Genomic DNA, 21,096 nt, shown 5'->3' on the forward strand with positions numbered 1-21,096 from the left:
TCGCTTTCGCGTCAGATTTTTTTTTCCCGCGCTTGCAGAAGACAGTCTGTCCAAAGTCGTCTACATGTGACGGTGCTCAACGGTAGTATGTATGGACGGCGGGTGATTCTTTAAGCGTAAAATAAATAACTCGGAGGGCTCGGCCGAAAACGTGACGCGAGCCAGTTTTCGGACCCTCCCACGTCACGTTAACGAGAAAAAAAGCAAGGGAGCACATTTTAACGTCAACAATTAAAAATATTGTACATATATTATCGGGCTCGCCTTTTTTGCCGCGTATGGCCGCGAGGGTCGTCTTCGCTCATCTTTCACGATTACAAACTTGTTTTGGGTATGCTCGCGACCGTCGTAATTATAGCAGGCACACGTACGCGACATTATACATGTTGTACACGTATGTGACCACTGCGTGTAGAGCAACATATGCTACGTCATGTTTTATATCTTCAACAACGGAAAAAGAATGCTTTCCATTCTTACGGTACCCCTTTCTCGTCTGTGGAAATAACAATATCACGTATGAATGCTAAATTAATTCAATACACGAACATCTGCAACACCTAAAAATACGGGCAATTCTGTAAAGTATAATAATAATTGCTTATATTTTTCACCCGCTTGATTCTAATAGCTTGAAAAAATAAGAAAAGAATTTGGTTGCTTTATCGTTTACTTTAAAACTGAAAAAAATCTATTTTATATTGGCATTGACAAATAATAAAATATTGATTCATAACTTTCTTTCCGCAATTATGCGTACCTAATGTTGGTAATATTACAAATTGAAATACTGAGATCAGATGCTTGTCGTACCGGTTCGAATTTTAATAACATTACAGCATATTATCAACGGGATGCACGTTTGCCCGGCGTTCGTAGAAATACCACGTTTTCGTAATTATGCGCGTTTTTCTCTCCTGCGAAACGAGCTGCCCCTATCCCTCATTCCGGACAGGGCTCCTCATCGCCGACTCGCTCTTATCTTGATATTTTTAGGAGGGCATTTTCCAGTGCTGCACGTTCTTTTCATTTCATTTAAACGGCGAACGGGGAGGTAGGACCGCTCGTTCAGCGCTCTTGCAACGGATAGCGCTACATTTTCATTAAGGCCGTTGATTTATTGGCATAGTTAGCCCGGTCGACCTCGTTACGGCCTTCCGAGGAGAACTAAGAATTGCCCCTCGACAGCTTTTCGGCACGTGAAAACCTATAAACGTTTATACACGCCGCGATTTCGATCGTTCTTATATCCACATTACAACATAGCCATTTATTATGTCAATCAATATCGTTTCTTCTTTAGAACTATAAAAAATAGATTTTTTTGGCATAAACATATCAAAGGTCGGTTTTAATAAAGGCGAAGTCGATAGAGTATTAATTACTTTGAAATTTTACTAGCTAAATATTATCCACTTTTTAAACGCATGCTATTTACTAAATATTATTTGTTAGAATTCCCTTCCCCGCACTTTTTCTGGACACTTTATTGACACAAAAAAAATTAATGGTAAGAAAAGCAAAACCAACATCAGTACACTGAGAAAAAAATGTTGTTAATTTGACTAAACTCGTTTAGTTGGTGTGATTTGTTTAATGTAAATATTAATATATTTAAATCAAATATACGTGAGTAATATCAAGAAATATTTTATTTTATTTTATATAATATTTGTTGAATTAACAAATGTTAGCTTGACAGCCCGTGACCGCTGCATTTAGTTGAATCAAATAATATTTCTTTGAATCTACGATTTTTTTTTCTCAGTGTAGTAATCGTATATCGAAAAAGGCGCGATTGCACACACCGACATTTTATCTTTATTCGGCTAGCCACTAGTATGTTGAGTAAATTTAGAAGATCTCTGGATCCAATCTCTGGAGGAACCCGAAGAAACCAATTGATAAATCGAAGAGCTCCGAAAATAGAGCAATCTGTGGTGAGGCCGACGAAATTTTGCCAGCGGCTACCAGACGCGGGCACCATTTATATAACGTAAAGGATAGCGGAACAGAGAAAGGATTCGCGAAAGGTGGCGGCTAAAGGGAAGACGAATCGACGACACCACCGTGCCAGCCCGCAACTGACATCTTCCATACGTCAAAGCCTTGCCGACTCGTCTTTCAGAGCCTCCGAAAATGTTTCACCTTCGTATCCGGATTAAAGAGGGTGGCGAAAGATATTTTATCTTCTCCTCTCATATACAGAGGAACGAGGCATGTACGAAACGCTGAATAATTAACTTGGCTAAAGATGATTTTGTATATATCTTCACAAAAACTTTTTATCATCATGAATTTTTAAATTTTCATCAAAAATGTCGACAGAGGCAGTTATGTGTTTTTTCAAAAATCGCTATCAATGTTGGTTTCCCTCCATACAATGTGATTTTTTTTCCATGCTACAATAAAAATTTAGAAAAATACTTTTAATCACGGCATAACTTATATCTTCCATCAAATTTTTAATGCTTTATTTAAGAAATAACTTAGAGAAAAAGAAGTATTGAATCAAATTTTATCATCTGTATAAATGCAGAACAAATCACATTATGACACGTAACAATCATGTTGGAAATTGAATTTTGCAGAAGTGTCGCAATCGCACAAATAAATTGTGATTTTTTTACCCTAAGATTGCATATCAATCTTAACATCTTCCAGAGGGTAGCGCCGAAACCATTTCAGGGAATCCCGATTGCTACCGCATGCGGGCGCGTTTAAAGTCGTACTAATTAACACGGCAGCGATTCAAGATGTCGGCCGTACAGTGGGATGGGTCGAGAAGGAGGAAGTCTTAAGGCAGCATGTTCTCTCCGGGGAGCCAAGTGTTAGGAGAATTAACAGCAACCCCTGATCTTGGCCCTCTATGCTATCTCCCTAATAATAAACTGGTAATTCCCAATGCCCCTATAAGTTACTCCCTTTCAACGCCACAATGACCTACGAGTGCCAAGACGTATTGTCTACCGGGTGTTCGTGATCTGTTCTGTCGTACTCTTCATTCTGCAGGCCATTAGTTGATTGAACGAGAAAAACGAGCCACAAGAATGGCGCGGAGAAACGTCATACTTGTGAGACCGAAACAATAACAGTTCTTATGTAAAGACTATCGATACGTTTAACAATCTTCCCTCATCATTATGCTTTCTGAACGCGAATTAATTTTTTGAAATATATACACAAATAAATCTTACATCCTTATAAAACAATTTTATAAAATATTACATTTTTGTAAGACACAAGAATACATAAAATATTTTCACCGTCAAATTACTTTTAATCAAAATGGAATTAACATCTTTATTATCTTATAAAATTAATATTATATTCTAAAAATTTTCTAGATTATTATTCCCCTCGAAATATTAAAGAGTTAAATTACATCAAACAAAACGGAAAATGGAACATAAGAATGTGTTAATAAATATAATTATAATACAAAGAATGTATAATCGACACATAATAAATCGGCACGTTATGGCTGAGACGGTTAACAAATGCTGTTGATTTCTTGAGCAAACAAATTTGCTAAATCTCGACTTTGGTTTACCATAATGAAATATTTATGATCACCGGTTTCGCATGCGTTCTCTCTTCCGGGCATTTAGCGAAACTTACCCCCTCCGACCGGACGTTAATTCGCACTCTAAATGAATTCATCATGATTTCAGTGCAATGCTCACCCGTTACATCGTTACAAGTTCGGTATATCCTAGAACGTGCACACTTTCATCATAGACACCCACCACGGCCTGTAAAGTACCGTGCTTTCCGTGGCGGGAAGGGGTGGAAAACGCGAACAAGAGAGACGGAGCGGATGTTGGTTACAGGATAGAGAGAACGAGGGATTGTAAACTTCCAGGAGGAAGCTCAACCTCTCGACGGGAACCAGTTAGATTTATGGCCATAAATTCCTATCCAATAAGAAACGAGATCCATGTATTCTCTAACCGTAGATATATACAAGTACTCAATCTTGTGCAACAAGAATTCTTCGATAATTAAAAAGAGCTTCAAAGATATGCAGCTGCAGAGAAAATTGCGTGCCTCTCGCGGAGAGGTATAAAAGAGAACATGTAACAATATATAAATACAGAAACGAAATTCTTTTTGAAACAATAATTATGTAACATAACTGCACTATATTCGCCACCCAAGATCGAATACTGCTGTAAAATTTCTTTAGAATCTTTACGAATGCAAGTTAGATGAGATATGTGTAATTGCTCTTATAGTTAATAACTTGAAAAAATGCATAACTCTTGTACGTAATAATCATAAATTACGTGCAACGCGTTACAAGTCATATTTAGCATTACATCGGCCATAACTACCGTAATAACATCAGTAAATTATATGCGTGCACGCTTGATAAATCTAATTGCTTCTCTGGGAATAGAGACACTAAAAAGCAATGAGAAGCGTCTTATTGCAGGCGAAGGATATGTTCTCCTCTGTTTAGTGTGGATATCTGCTACGTAGATTAGGAACGAAGGGGACGGTAACATTGACCGATAAATTTCGCGGCGACTGTCTTACTTGTGTAATTAAACACACAATTTAAACAGACCGTTAGTGTCACCATGGCCGAACCAGAAGGTCTCCTTCCGGCGGAGATCTTTAAGAGCGAGTCTTGCGACACGATGATGTACACCGATTTATAAACAAATTACTCAAGTATCGAGTTATTTCGTCGATAACTGCAGGTCTTAGAACGAATATGACACGAATACTTTATGTTTCCTTATTCAAAAAGGATATTTTGAAAAGTAGATTGAATATGATTGTGTTGTTCGTTCGAAAAATAATTTAATTTAGCTTCTGTTATTTTTTAGATTAATATACTTCAGATTCTTACCAGTTCAATTTAAGAAATAGCGCGTTATTGTAGCAATCATTTTCTATAACCTACATATCATGCACCTGAACGGGGACATGCGTTTTCGTTCTGCATATATACATATAGACGCGCTATCATCCTAATTACGGTATTGTGATGACCCGCGTCGCGTACCAGTCGAACATCTGCGATCCATCGTGACGGATAAATCACCTTGGGACCACCCTCCAATCGCGTCTCGCCCATCGCCTTGCATATAGACAGTTACTAATGAGCCGACCCCATTTAATTAACCGTATATGGTTTCGATGCGACTGTGCCGGACTATTTCCCTTGTTATATATACGCTCGTATTATCGCCGCGCGCAACCCACGACTATAACGAATTTATTCCAACGCGAAGCGATATTTCATCGCGGCCGCCGCTTTCTTGCGTCGACACATCTGTTCGATTTGTATCGTAGCACGCCACGGGTCTGTAGATGCGAACGTGCGTTTTATTGGTAGTGGTATCGGTGGTATCCCAGAAACGGAGAGCCTAGCGCGCAATTCATCGTCGGCCGTTATCGGAAAATGAATTGCAAATTACTTCGCATGCACCGAACAATTTGCAGATCTCACCGACATATTTACTCCCGTTTCTTTTTTTTGCACAAAGGGATAATAAACGAGGTCAAACGGAATACTTTTAACCTTTTTCTCTAATGATTGCGAATCTATAGTTGTAATTATTTTATGTCCATCGTTAGGCTTATCAACAAACAATATTTTGCTATGCACATGTACAACAGTCTTCAAATTACCTTCATTGACTCCGATTTTTCAAATATTACTTTTACTACTTGTAGTAAAAGAAACGTTAGATGTATAACTTTTAAAAAAATTTAAATTACGTGGAGAGAGGATGAGCGAGAAGTACCTTATCATTTACTAAAGACGTACGGAGCATCAGCCTCCGTGGCGCAATCGGCTAGCGCGTTCGGCTGTTAACCGAAAGGTTGGTGGTTCGAGCCCACCCGGGGGCGTTATATTTTGCATATAAATTCTATATATAAATAACATTTTATCATATACGAGTAATAATGATTAAAAACGAATCTTGCATATTTTTTACTCAATTTATTCGAAAACATGGATTTTAATTAATAACAAATTGATGAATAAGAGAAATCTAACTTGCTACGTATCAAAGTTTGTTGTTACATAATAAAATTGTTATAGATCAACCGAAATTTAAAAGAGTTTATAACAAAATCGTTTTAGAATTTGTACTTAAAAGCACAATTCATACTTAAAAAATACGAAAGTTAGATTGGCCACTTGATAAATTGTATTCTATCTATTTTATACGATTTACTTTACATATAATTCGTTGATATTATTTAATAAAAGATAATATAACTTAACCGTTACTTGCAAACGTGTATTACTTTTGCAATCATATATATTATCTTTTTATATTTGTCACATTATATAAATGATAACTTCTTTCGACAGAGATCGCGGCATGTATAACGCGAAAAATATTCAACGCATACAACAAACGGAAGTAATAAAGTGTCACAGAAATTACGATTCAATTTGAAAACGAAAGTGCAGAGTACGTCGAAATTTCCCAGATACACTGATAAAGTGTAGATCACTCACCTTTCTCCAACGGCGCCGTGGCTTAGTTGGTTAAAGCGCCTGTCTAGTAAACAGGAGATCGAGGGTTCGAATCCCTCCGGGGCCTGGAAGCAAAATTTATAATTTGCTTCAATTTTTTTTTTCTCTCGATCTTCTATAAATGCGTGCGCTGCGACATTAAAAATCGAAATAAATTTATTTCGCTCATCTAATATTTATATACACGCACGTTAATATGTTCAAGCGTATTTTAATTGATTTTTTTTATTAAGAGAATAATAAAATATTAATTTGTAATAATACAAAATATCATAATAAGTAAAAATATTAGTGGCGCCGACGACCGTTGTAATGGACGCATTAAATATTTGTCGCGATTAACGTCTGATCTTTTCACTATAATAAAACCGACATCCGTTCCGTTACGTTTTCATAACAAATAAACGCTAGCTATCAGCGATAACATTGCTTTCGAACAACGAAAATACGACTGATATATGTTGGCGATAAGTTGAGAATAATTGGCATAAGGACAATCGCTTACCGGCGTCGTCTCGATCTCAAAGTCCAACGGAGCTCAGCTCTCAACTCCATTTTGACCCGAAACTGCCCGTACGCGAAATCACTCGCGACCGCGTTCCGAATTCCGAATCGAAAATCTCGCGGGTAAACCGGCCGAGTCACGGATCGATAACCGTCTCGCGCGGCGGCCGCGCTTGCCAGCCCACGACGGTGCTCGCGATCGACGATTCTGTTCGACATTTGCGAAGAATTGCGCGAAATTGCGTCGCCGCCGTTCGAATAAAAAACCTCGCGGTGAGAGAACTTTGCCGGATCGGACGCCGGGACGTCGCGCCGCCTCACGCCGCCTCGCGATCAACGGTCGTTTCGAAAAACAAGTACGACGCGAAGTTCGCCGCGAAGCGGCAGCGGCAGCCGTGTGGCGGCGCGGCTTCGACGGAGTTCAACGTCGTTGGTGACGTTGGTGTTCCGAAGCGCGCGCGTTTACCGTCATAACCTCGCACCTCGCGTCGGTGCCGTCGGTCCAGCTATACGCGCTCGAACGAAGGATGTCGTCGTGCACGGACTTGTTGTGCCTGAACGAGAAGGGGCTGTTCAAGGATATCAAGGCGAGCCTGTCGAGCGGCGCCAAGGAGACCCGGAACATCCTCGAGATTCGCGACAACGTGCTGTACGTGTGGAACGCCGACAAGTGTTGCGTGCTCACGCTCAACGTCGCGGCGACCCGCGGCAAGCTCGGCGAGGACATCCCTTATCAGGTAAGAGAGTGTGCCGTTGTCGCGCATATTTCACGCTCGCGAATCGATCGTCGAAGGAATCTTTCTCGATCGGATGTAGATAGCCGAGAGCGGCGTCGTCGAATTTGCGCGTTGCGTCGCGCGACCAAACCTAACCTCGACGACGCGCCGGCCGCGTCGGCTGCTAACGCGTGCGCCCGGCGCCGCGCCGCTTCGCCGTGTGTGTTGCGTCCTGGAATCTCGGGATGGCACAGCTGCCTCCGGACGCGGGACTGCCGTTATTCGCGACGAGACATTCGTCGATATTTGACAAATGAATAGGAAAGTGTATTGAATTGAGATCGTCACTGCGAATGATGAATTATATTACAGAATTATATAAGACGTATCGATCTGTGCTATTCGTGTTATGTAACGTTTATTTAAGGACTGAATGATATGATGAGATAATTAAAGAGTACGTAAGATTCGTTGATTGCCGCGAACTATATCTGTTGTTCCATAAAGTGTAAGGAATACTGTTTTTTTATTAATTGTAGCGAAGTAAAATGACTCCAATTTATTTATACACATATGAAAATAAAATCATTCTACAGCCAAGGAAAGCATTTACTTATTTTATTTCTTTTAAGTAAGTTTTCTTACAACAAAGAATATTTTCTTACTAATAGTTTTCAAATATCTTGAACACAAGTCTTTGAAAAGCCAGAATATTGTTTGGAGTAAATGTAATAGGTACTTACAATGACTTTATGGTAGATTTGCGGATTAAGTATTTGATAAGGTTATATATCCGCAAATCTACCATAAAGTCATTGTAAGTATTACATTTACTCAAAACAATATTCTGGCTTTTCAAAGACTTGTGTCAAGATATTTGAAAACTATTAGTAAGAAAATATTCTCTGTTGTAAGAAAACTTACTTAAAAGAAATAAAATAAGTAAGTGCTTTCCTTGGCTGTAGAATGATTATTTTTCTCTGTGTAAGTCATGGAATAGTAGAATATGTAAAACTTTTTATATATTATACATATATACATATAGATACAAATTTTACAAAATTACATATTAATCTACAAAAATTGATATTTATGTATCTGATACAAAACATGATAAGTATTTTCTGGTAAATGCATTATAAAATCATGATCAAATAATTAGAAGAGAAATTAACATTTTGGATTTTATTTTCTTAAAAAGAAAGAGCTCTAGAGAGAGAGAGAGAGAGAGAGAGAGAGAGAGAGAGAGAGAGAGATTTTGAATGCATCTATGATTCTTTTTAATTTTTTTAATACGCCATGAGTTTAATTAGGTATATATCAGATAACGTAGGTATATATCTGCGACCGAAAAAAAAATGGAAAAAGAAATTCGAAAAGACGCGACGAAAATTTGTTTCCCTGAAGCATTTGGACACTTAAGGGTACCGGCGCACTTGCGGGAAATGATTGCGCTAAATGAAAGAGAAGCGGCGGAATCGCGGTGAGAATTGGTCAAGCGGTACATTTCGCTCTCGCTGGCCGCTGGTGCTTTTATTTCATTTCAATGGCACCGCGGGATCAGCGGGCACGTTAATGCCTCGGCGCGCGAACGCAAAAGAGCAGCGAGGGGATAATTTATAGGAAATGGGTTGTTCGACGCTCCGGAGTAATTTAATTAAAATAAATGTCCGCGCCGCGGAGGAGCGTTACCCGCACGGACGGACCCGCGGTTCCACGGCTGCGAATAAAATGCAAATTCAGACCCTTCATCGGGGAGAGGGTCGCGTATGTATATGCGTATAGGTATAGATAAAGGTGCCCACGAGGGCGGCGAGAGAGTAAGTGCGGACGGAGGGTCCGACGCCGACGGGTCTCTCCGTCCCGATCGTCGCCCGTTCATCCGTTGATTCGATAAGACCTCGCTTCGGTTAATTTCACTCAGCTGTCGCTTTAATAACGCGACCTAACATTTCGTTTTATCTTCACGGCGATATTTCGCGATTTAAACGTCGTCGATCGACATCAGGAATCATCTTGAAATTCTTATCTTGACGTTCTCTCCACATTTATCGTGATACACTTGCGAATTAAACGACGCGGGAAAGGCTAGTAAGACGCGTATATATTAATATAAAACTGCGATAACTCGGGATTCTAACGAGCTGATGCGCGGTATGTATGACAGATCGGACGATCCTCTAATCAGTCTAATCTTTTCTCAGCGATTCCGCGGAGGCGTCGATTACGGTTAATAAACGTGACGTCGCGTCGCGGGGGGTGGCGACTACTTTGCGCTCGCTACGCGCTCGGGCCTGGCTGAAATATCGGTCGTAAATAATAAAAGTTAGCGAGGTTCCTCTCTGGCGCGCACGCCGGGACTTTAAACCGGAAGATAGGTGTCGCAGGATACGGACGAGGGAGGCGGTCGCGGCAAAAGTGGCGGCGGTTCGGGGGATGGTGGTGCGGCATGGGACGGAGACAAAGACGCGCCATTGTCAACCGCTCCGCCATCGGAACCGCCATCCGCCGCGGGAAACTTTGAATCATTTTTATTGCATAGAGTTATCTTTGTTACCAGCGGAACGAACGTCTAAACGTGTCTTCTCTCTCTCTCTCACACTCTCTCGCACACACACAGCTCCTCTTTCTCTCCCTCCCGCCTGGGCTATCTCTTTCCTCCTCTCGCGCCTTTCGCCAGGTCATTCCCAGCCCTCGTCCTTCGTCCTCGCCTTCCTGCCGGTTACGCTCTCTTTCCCTTTTTGCCCCCCCCGTCTCCCCGTCTCTCCGACGGCCGGGCCGGGAGATAATACGAACGCGAAAGCGTTCACACCCCTTTGGCTGCCCAAATGGAATAAGTTCTTTAATTCGCGGATTTACCGCCGGGCAAACGAATCGCCCGCGCTGTCGCCGAGATAATATTCGGCGGACGAAAGAGGGCCGCTTCTTGGCCGAACTTTTCATTCGCGGTGTGTCCATCTCAAGGATCTCGGTACTCACCAAAAAGTAAACGAATTTTGTGGAGCGTTAAGTTGCTCAGAGTTCATCTAAAACGATTTAACATGCTACGCAAGGTTCAATATTTATCAAGTAATGAACGCAAGTGTCCATAGAAAAAGCTTTTGTATGATGTTTTGAAATATTATATTTTGAACATATCATTATTTATTAATATTTCAAACAATTTTTTATATCGGTGTTTGCCGAAAGATAATTATAAATATTAGATTTAAAAAAATATCCGAAATTAAAATTTAACTTTTGCGAATCGGAATATCGCATAACGCGGCTTTGCTCGTGTTATCATCTGTAATCCTTTACGCTATCTTTTTCATACTATCTGCTCTGATTATAAACACGAAACGCAGACGGTCACAATCGTGCCAAGGTAAGAATTACTTCGATTCGGGAGCATAGCGCGACCTACGGCCAGCGGCCTACGTGAGGCTTTCTATATGCCTCGCGACGTATAAAAGGGACAATCTTATCTAAATTAAAAGTGCCGGACCCGACACGAGACGGTCGAGGGTCAGCGGCGCGAGCAAAATAGAAAATTTCGGGCAAATTCCTGCCTCCGCCACCGACCACCGCCGGCCACCAGCCGCCTCCGTCTCAGAAGCGGAACGGAATATCGCGTAATAAGCGAAATCCTCTCGACGATAATTAAAAAGTAATTTTACGGTGACATTTGTAACTACGGACCCGCCTACCCGCCGTCGGTGGTAAATACACGTGCAGCCGCGCGTTCCGTGTGTACACAAGCAATAACTACGACGCCGCGACGTACGGGACCTCTGTGCGTGTCCGTGCGTTCGGTGGTGTGCGCCCGCGTACGTCTGAATGTTCCCGCGGTCAGATTCACGCCCGAGCGTATAAGCAAACGCGGAGGGGTTGAAGGGGAGTGGTGGCGGGTCCCGGCGGTTCCTGGCCTGGGTGTAGGTAGGTTAGGTTCCGCGTCGTGCACGTGGAGGTATACGAGGAGAGGTACCTAGAGCAATAAAATTCACGGGAAGTGTTTTACATCGGGTGGCGCGCGTAGCTTTCTCTTTCTCGCTCCCTCTTTCTCTCTCTCTCTCTCTCTCTCTCTCTGTTTCTCTCCCCCTTTTTGCGTACGCTGGATATGGCGGGGATATGGAAGCGCGAGGGAGGCTCGACGAATTCAGTAAGTGGCGGACAATGGCTTTTGTGGTAGACATCGGCCGTCCCCCGCGTCCCTCTTCTCAGCATTCGTATTTCGTTCCACCACCGGTACGGATACATTTTCCTTTCCACGTTCCCTTCGTTTCTCTCTCTCTCTCCCTTTCTCTCTCCCCCTCTCTCCCCGACACTGCTCGAGCACTTGAAACGTCATTTCAGAGATGCGGAAAAAGCGGTAACCCTACGCGAACTGGCGCAATCTCTCTCTCTTTCTCGCTCTTTCGACTCATTTATTTATTAATAGGGATATATACGCACCCTTGAAAGCATTACGTTGAAGAGATAATCGCTTCGTTGCCACGAAATATCATTTGGTATGTTCACTTATATATCCCGATCAAAAAAATTTATATAGCTATGACCATTATGCAATGGAGAATATATGTTGAATAGTGAAAAATGTTTTATAATCATTTGTTATTGTAGCCGAAATTTGTCTTTAATTTTATTTCCTCTTAATTAACTTCACGTGATTTCCGTTTTAATAGAGAGAATTTAAGATACTAAATTTAATTTAATATTCTAAAAAAGGTATATTTCATATGAAAGATAATTTTTTTTTTTAAGACAAGGTTAATTACAATTACAAATTTATCAAAAAAATTGTCGAGAGAAAGTGATGTTAACAACTCTAACGACATGCGCAGTGAATTAATTACGCGCGACACGACTCTATATACGCTGGTCGTAAAAATAGTTCGACATCAGAAACGGAGTTTAATGAATCGTCAAAGGACCGCTTAAACCGGCATCGCCGATGTTATTGGACGTCCAAGACGGAAGCGAGCCGCCATAGAACATCCAATACACGCGCAAGGCGTAAGAGTGCGAATGTGTGGCCCGTGTACTCGTGAGAGCTAGCACCTTTATCTCTCGCAGCCGCGAAGTCGTATACAAGAACGACGGTGGTCCATTGTCAAAGCTGCCCGTTAAAATACGGAATACGCCCTTAGTCTTGGAAGGAGCTGGGCGCGCACCCGTCGGCCTCCATTATCGCCGCGTGTATAGCCTATGAGCGGTGAAAGGGCTGCGAGGCTCCCGCAATGACAATAATTCCGCGCTAATAACCCCTCGCAGAGACTTCACGGAGCAGCCCCTTGTGATAGCGATAGTGCCCCGTGTCTTTGTAACCCGGCTGTTCGTTCGAGTCTCCGCGCATCGGCCGACAACTGAGCAATCATCGAGCCCTTGAAACCCATAATCTAAAGGCGCCTTCAGATTTTGGCCCACCGTAACTTCGCCGCAATGCGTCTCGGGACCAGTCGCGAAGATAGCCAAGCTTGATTGAAATTTCGAATTCTGGAGCTCGTAAATTAATCCGCCAAGTATGATATAACTTTGTTTATGCTACCCTTTTTGGTCGCAACTAATTGTAAATCTAGTCACGCCACTAATTAATTAATGATAATTATTTAAAACTAATTATTTGATTATCAAATAATTCTTTCGCGAAGCAACATTGAAAATATTCTTGTCTCTAATGCAGAGATATTTGAATATTTTGATTTAACTTACAATGATTAAGGAATTATATTATTTTTCCAAGACATGCTTTCTCATCTCTATATGCTATTTTCTTATCACATAGAGATAATTGACAATATTTTTCAGCAATGTCGTTTCGTTGCTAAAATGATCTTGTCTCGATCGCCAAGCATATCGAATCGCCTCTTCCGAATGAGGAAGAGAGAGTCGAGCAAAGTGGATGGCTCTCGTTCCGCGGGGGGTGGCTTTGTCATCCGCGGGACGCCTTGGCGGGCTAATGCATTTCCTTTACAGTTTTAATGGGCATTCATAACTAAGTTTAATAATGCCCGTAGGAGGCGAGCCGTCGCGGTTGCATATCTAATAATTCCACGGCTCCACCTCGCGCAGGAAGTGGCGCGCGGCACGGATTTTAGTGGCTCGGGCTCTCACCCCCCGCGCACCGTCACCAACCCTCCGTTTCTGAAGATATCCATCCGACCTCCTTCCCTTTCTCGCACTCTCTTTTCTTCGTTCCGGCAATTCTCCGCGCAGTTCGGGGCAACGTTCCTCGAACGTTCTTAAATCCCAACTTGAGCAATAACTATTTATGTATGCTTCTGTATACGCGAGTTTTTATTTATAAATACAATATGACGAGGAAATCTACATCAAATCTAGTATCTTGTCTTATCGGAAAATATACTCATATTTTTAATTAGATACGATAATCTTATACCTAACTAAAATAATAAGTCAACTTTGTAAAAATATTTAACGGGCAAAAACTTATTATTTTACCAATAAGAATTATGGTTTTGCTGATATAAGGATAGTCTTTTGATATTTTATAATGGAATTAATTTGGTGGAAAATGCATTTATTTCTCACATTTATTTCTGACGAGAAAAAATTTAACTCTAATATAATGAATGAAATAAAATCGCACGCATAAAGAAGCAAGAAATGTCTTTATAGCTGCCATCTGTCCTTCACTCGATCGTAGAGCTCGATGGAAACAATGAAATTGTAATTCCCGGAATGTTCCCGGGCGAGTCCGTAGAATTACCGAGCTATTTCCATTTTACGTCCGATACATATCGCTCGGCAGCCGAAAGCCCATTTGAAACGCTTTAATCGCCATTGAATCACCGGCGATGAGGACTCGCGGACAGAAGATCCCCGGACACCTATAGCCACGGCAGAGGGTGGATGAAGGGGTGTCGGGTTCCGGCCACGACGGTGGCATAATGGCGTCTTGGTAGTAGGGAACGTGATATAAATCCCGGCGCCGTTATATGGCGTAACGCGCCATCTTAGCTCGGTCTTCGCCCGCTCTTCGTGAGGAAGAGGAGAAGAGGGCAAAGCCAGCGGCGCCGTCTCTAATAAATAACCCCGAGACAATGGACACTGTCCAAAACACGGCGGATCTTACGCCTTTAACTTGGGTACCAAGTCTCAACCCTTGCCCGCGATTCTCGCGCCAACCCCCTTGTTGCGGCCCCCTTTCTTCGGAGCTCTCGCCGCCTCTCCGCTCTCTCTCCGGACGACTCGGCCACCCCCGCGGCCGACGCCTGCCGACGACTTCTCACCCCCGAAAGCGGCCATCCTCTCTCGCGCCCCGTCACCGCGGTCTTCTCGAATTATAATGTTTGTTTCTAACAAATTACCATGATAATGCCCGGCGTCGCACGGCGAAACCGTGTCTTCGGTGGCACACTTAAATTACGCGACTACGAGCGCGCGAGAGTCGGGAGTCGTCGTCGGCGAGGAACCATGGCATCGTCGTCGCCGTTGCCGTTGCCGTCGTCGGGGGCGGAGGACTCCCAGCGGGTAGTTGTAATGTTAATTAGCCACTTACCTAACCGTACACCGTAGACAATCGGACTCCTTTCTCGAGGTATTCCGAAGTTTCGTATCCTCGGCCGCGACGCCGGCAAAGGAGAAGATTTAGAGGCCGACACGGAAGGCTACGGTCGTACCGCCGCGTGATAGTCGCTCACCGATAGGAAAGTTTATGTTTCCGACAACGATATTCACGGTGTTATTTTTTTCCATTTTTTTTTATCCCTTCCTCTACCTGCTCCACCAGATTTGCATACGATTACTAAATAATTCGGATGGAATATAAACTCACATTTATTATAACGTACAGTCAAACGTAAACATTTTATCGTATACATTAAGCAAATTTATGCCATCAGTTAACGACTTTAAAAGTTTAATATTTTTGTTAAAAAAAAAAAAGGAAAACCGTTGTCACTCGATACCTCGAATGAATGCAGAGAACTATGAAAAATGATGCATCGTTCTCCTCGAGTTGCGACGCATTTGCGAGAGCTGTCCTGCTCGTCGTTGCGCCGTGGGTACATTTGAGCGCTCTGATTTAAGTCCCGCGCCTGATGTGACAAAGCGTTATTACACCCCGCGCGTAGGAACACGCGTTAAATCAGAAGTCAACGCGAGGAAATTCTGTTCTGCCGGTCCGGAACATGTCCGCCAGCATCACCGTATTCGTCGGCGCGCGCGAAGCTGACGCGGGCGCGCATAAAAATTATGTCAGCTCCTACGACCGGCGAGCCAGCGTTGGTAATATACTTCCTACGTTTCGTCGGTGGACACCCTATTATGCAGCGTGTACCAGCGCGGGCTGCGAAGGCGATAAACTTTATTTTCCAAAATCGTCTGATGCGTGGCCGCGTATCCCGGCCGCGGTAACGATCGTGATAACGCGCAGCTCGTAGAAACGAACGAGGAATGATAGGGGAATTTCCGAAAAAAAAAATTGTCGACCGCAATTTTTTCGCGTGGTACGTTGTCGCCGCGACGAGGTTTTTGATCGCCCTCGTTGGAAAAAAAAACGGGGCGTTAAAATATTTTTTCCGCATGACAACGTAACGCGACCAGATATATCATTAGCGCTAGTGGCTAGTGACCGCTTGAAATGGCACCGCTGCGAAGAGAAGACTCTTGTTTATACTTTTTACTGTTACGTGTTGAAAATGGTAACTTTAGTATAGGCCAGTCGAGGAAAAATTATTCATTTGTAAATCTTTATCCAATATATACACAACATCGACTATTATTCTTTGTCACAGTAGTAAAGAAAGGAGAATAATAGAACGATAATAACCATTCTCAAAAAAGAGATGTTATTTATTTTGAAGCTTCTTTTCCGCGATGCTAATTGATTGTTAATTTTTGTGCCAACATGAATCGTCTCATAACTACATGCCGCGAGCGCAAACATCATATGTTTTGATAGTTATCAAGCAGGTTAATATTTAATTGACAAAAATTGATAAAGTTTTTCCGAATTACATACATATATATTTAATTGAAGAATATATGATGCCAAGAAATAAATTACTCGCGCGAAGCGAGTGTCTATAGTGTCTAGTCACAATAAAAATAAATATTTTGTATTCTTACGTCAGTTTATTGATCACGTTGTCTTCAATTTTAAATGCTATTATTGTTAATCAATAATACGATATAAGCTTTTCAAAAAATACTTGAATATAGAATATTTTGTCAATTATATAAAAGAAATAAATGTACTTTCGGTATCTGTAAATAATATTAGCGACCGATTTTATTTCACTCCGTAATTTCAAAGCGGACACAAGCCGCTTGATATTCCAGTTGAAAATTTCAAACCCCCATCGAGACTGCGGAATATGTCATTAAAATATTCATGTCGCCGCATAAATATACCGAAATATTGATAAATGGTTAGCCGAAACGACCGCTTTCATTACTCTCTGACTCGAAAAAGCCTGCCGGATAAAGCGCGTTACTTTACACGTTGGAATCATAAAACGTTGACTACGCCCAACGAATAGCCGTGTAACCGTCATAATAGCGACAAAGTCGTCGACGAAGTTGACTGCTTTATTGACACACGTTTATTGAGAAGGCTACGTCACTCTGCGCCCAAGTTTTATTAGAAATACAACGCGCTGAACTTTTTCAATATCGACCACCGTACACGTTTGAAGAAAAGAATACAACAATTTATGAAAGAGAAGAGAGGAATTACTTTCTTTTTTTTTTTATTTTGACCGTGTATCTTCATCTTTAATCTTTTCGATAAGTAAAATTAGTAAGGCAATTAACGCGACGACTGGCGGAAAAAAACGCGATAACATATAATTCGCAAAACAGAGAGTAGCGACTTATGAATGTATAATTTTTAATCTGCCGCAACGACTCTAACGGCGAGTATGACAACGGTCTACAACGAACGAGCTTTTAATTTATTGATATGTTTTATGAGACACGAAGATACAAGTAGGAACCCCACACTCATTCCATGCTTATATCCAATGTGGATGGCAATTTGTGAGCCTAAAACTAAAGCCTAAAACTTTTATTATTATAATATTCTCAGTTTAAAATAACAGATACGATAAGTAGCGCGGGGAGAGAAAGAGAGAAAGTCTTATGATTTTATCATTCAAATCGCATGTAATGGAATTCCACCTCGATTAACATTTCGATCAAGACGAAACGTCACAAGTTTGATCGAACTTCGTGTCAAGCATTCAGCTCTCGCCGTCGCGGTATTAAATTGCCGAAGGGGGACGACACGAGGCGGCAGGAAACGCTAAAAGAATAAGAAGAGGACGAAATTGAAGTGGATGGAGGAAGGAACGAGTGAACCGGGCGAACGTCTGGCATGGCCCTCGAGCAGTAAATCCAGAAACGGTGTTACGGGGCGGCCCCGGAGATAATGCGCAATCATTTCGGAATGGAAATTAAAATCAGATGATGAATCCTAACGATGCCGTTTATTATTTTAATTTTCCGCGAAGGCCGCCGCCGACGCGGGCTACCGGCGGCCGCCGACGCCGCCGCCGCGCTGGTAACTCGAGTTCGAGACACTAAATTACCTTCCTATTAGCCGTATAATTACAAGATGGCCCCGGTAATTTCCGTTTATTCCGACTTCGTCTCGCCGAACGGCCGCTTTATATTACGCGCGGCTGTACGCCCGGCGAAAATGCGCAACGGCCGTTCACCATATCGCGTTGATTGCCGTAACTATACCGTTCTTATCGTAGTGTACATATATATTATCAGGATTAGCCGATACAACCGTAATCATAAAGTGAGATCTTCGCGTTGATATCCGTAGTAATAGAAAATATATAAATCTTATAGCAAACTTTACCCTGTATAAGTAGAATTTTAATATTTTTTTTACAATTATTTAAAATTATTTTGAAGTTTTTATTTAAATTTAGGATACCTATCACTTAAAGAAATAACATATTTATATTCGTCAGATCTGTTTGTTTGCAATGAACAAATCGAATGCTAAACAAATCGCAAATAAAAGCATAGGAACGTACTGCACCCACATCAGGATTAGCTTTGCTTCCGTTAACAGCGAAAATCTCTCGCGCTTTTCGCGTTCTTCGACGGTGAAACTCGCGCCGCCGTTACGAGCCTTTAAACGCGCCAATAATCGGGACTTTCGCTTTTACGCCACGATATATCGCGGACTTCTGGTGCCCTCGCGCGAATTTACATCCACGGTGACGTATAAACTCGCCGGAGTCGTTCTCCCCTTTTTCGCGCGGTTCTCGCGCCGCGTACGCCGCCGGCTAGCTTATTATAATGTAACTGTAACTTTTTATGTCGCTCGTAACTCCGATACAGCACGGTATCGCGTCTGCGAGGGCATCAGCATCGGTTTTCACCGCGGTTGCTGCATGCATTTGGACAAACAAGTATTATTGCCTCTCTTCCTCTTCCCCGGCCCCGACTGGCTCGTTTATGCGACTTCTCGCTCGAAACGCCCGTGCCGTTTGTGCCTTACGATTGGAAACGGTTATGGCGTATGCGCGATTTATGCGAATCGCTAGAGACTTTGTTGTGCGGATGGTGCGGTCGTATTTAGGTAGTTTCCACACATGGCGAAAACAGGAAGGTACCAGAAGAAAAACAGAAACTTATTGGCTAGATCCTGTTACATGCAACGTATGATGGTTGTTATTAACATTAAAACTACCAAAGCAGTAAAAATGACTGCTTCATAATTTTTATAATTTATTTTGTAACTTGTAATTTTTTATTAAAATAACGATGCATTTTCTGAGATTTTTTGTGACTTTTTGTTACAATACGTAAATGATTAATTAATTTTATTAAAAAATATATATATGGAATAGAGACAGATATATATGTTAATCGTCAATAGTTCTAGTGTTAAATTACAAAATAGTTAAGAGTAAGCTAATGCATATTTGATTGATTTAATAATTATTTAGACTTTTGATAAAAAGAAATATTTTTCTGTAATAATATTTTATTAAATATCTTAATATTACAATAATTCATTTTTCTGATAATTTAACTGGACACTGTTTTAACGACAAAAGGATTAATATTAGTTTTATATTAAAACAATAAAATTTATAGTGTGATAAAAGAAAGTAAGATTGCTGATGCTCTAATAGTCTGGAAACATCTTTGATCATTAATATTAATATGCACAAAAATATGCATATTAAATACACTTCTAGTGTAAGAACGGATGTTGAATTCGCGAGCAAAAGTATATTTCTTAACTATACACTCACACACGTATTCATTAAGGGATAGGGTTGGTTCATACCGATATACCTACTTTGTTCTCCTGTGTGAATTCACCGGCCGCTTTCACATACTTTCAAGATTACTTTTCTGTCCGCCGTAGAGAGCCGGGGGGTAGGTAATTAAAACCTCGAGTAGGTAAATAACGGACTGCTAGGCCAGTGCACGAGCCACTGAGGAAACGTAATAAGTAGGCGAGTCTGTAGCCTTAAAAAGGGAGAGATCCTTAAAAACCGTCGGACCCCACGTCGGATCTGCCGCTATTTTTCGCGTTAATTTGAATTTCGTAATTAACCGGCTACGTATGAATTCTCGGGAGAATACATAAAGGTCCTTCCTTTAATTTCCGCGAGGATTCGTTATAATACCGCGCTCCCTTGCACGGGTCGGGTCGGACGTGGATTTTCTGACCTCGAAGGGGACGCGGGCGAAAGAAAAATGAACGCCGAACGTTATGACCGGAATATCTTACCGTTTCGTCGGGATGAAAACATATAAGGCCGGAATTAACCGTGTCGCCGCCACGCGTCGGTTTTCTACGTGCGGTAATACGTGGTTTACAAACAAGCGGGCGAACGACACGCTCCAAGTCATTCGAAGATACATTTAAGAAATTACAGTGTGAAAAATGTGCGAGATTTCGTGGACCGCTGTGAGAAATGGGGTGTCTTTCTTTAAGTGGTGCAGCGCTTTTAAAGAAAATCGAAATCTCCTCGTGAAGTTGTGACTACGACTGTATTTACTCGCTGATTGGGGTCGCCCCGTGGTGCAGGGAGTCTACCGTAATTACCAAGTATTTTTCTTGCGCAAGCTACCCCTGCAGCTGATTGATATTTTGTATTCAGGAGATACCGTTGCTATCTTACTTTACGAAGATTCACTGTAGCCTCACACCAGTGAATACACATGCGCGCGCGATAATATAATAAAATTAAAAAATATTAACTCTTACTTTTAGGGAACTAAATGCCTATGAATTTGTTTTCTCTTTTTTCATTCTTAGCATAATCAAGAATGTCGATATATTAAATTTCTTGCAGGTTACATCGACAATAATATAATAATAATAATAATATTACTATTATTTACTTTGGCTTATTTATTAAAATAGTATCTGCAATAATG

General features: G+C 41.6%; 2 protein-coding genes and 2 non-coding genes across 9 annotated transcripts in view; 3 read left to right on the forward strand and 1 right to left on the reverse strand.

Annotated features, from left to right (window-relative positions):
• Nucleotides 1–7,346, reverse strand: part of LOC139780307 (uncharacterized) — a 258,523-nt gene extending 251,177 nt beyond the window's left edge. For 2 of the 6 annotated variants that reach the window (XR_011720206.1, XM_071718941.1), the window contains exons 1-2: nucleotides 7,014–7,340; nucleotides 6,491–6,573 (exon numbers count right to left, since the gene is read on the reverse strand). The gene's annotated coding sequence lies outside the window, so the exon portion shown is untranslated. Of the gene's footprint in view, nucleotides 1–6,490; nucleotides 6,574–7,013 lie in introns of all 6 variants that reach the window. The other 4 variants (XM_071718928.1, XM_071718918.1, XM_071718935.1 and 1 more) reach the window with 3 other exon arrangements.
• Nucleotides 5,795–5,868, forward strand: Trnan-guu (transfer RNA asparagine (anticodon GUU)). The gene has a single exon. It is a non-coding gene; the product is annotated as a tRNA-Asn (tRNA).
• On the forward strand, nucleotides 6,502–6,575 carry Trnat-agu (transfer RNA threonine (anticodon AGU)). The gene has a single exon. It is a non-coding gene; the product is annotated as a tRNA-Thr (tRNA).
• A 12-nt stretch (nucleotides 7,347–7,358) lies between the features above and the next one.
• Mbo (nuclear pore complex protein Nup88) overlaps nucleotides 7,359–21,096 on the forward strand; it is a 64,542-nt gene continuing 50,804 nt past the window's right edge. The window contains exon 1 of the mRNA XM_071718895.1: nucleotides 7,359–7,749. Coding sequence (XP_071574996.1) covers nucleotides 7,540–7,749 — 210 coding nt within the window. The 5' untranslated portion in view covers nucleotides 7,359–7,539. The remainder of the gene's footprint in view (nucleotides 7,750–21,096) is intronic.

The sequence above is a fragment of the Temnothorax nylanderi genome, unplaced genomic scaffold (genome assembly GCF_030848795.1).
Source record: "Temnothorax nylanderi isolate EJ_2023f unplaced genomic scaffold, tnyl_v1.0 TNYL_tig0007_pilon, whole genome shotgun sequence".
Lineage (NCBI taxonomy): Eukaryota > Metazoa > Arthropoda > Insecta > Hymenoptera > Formicidae > Temnothorax > Temnothorax nylanderi.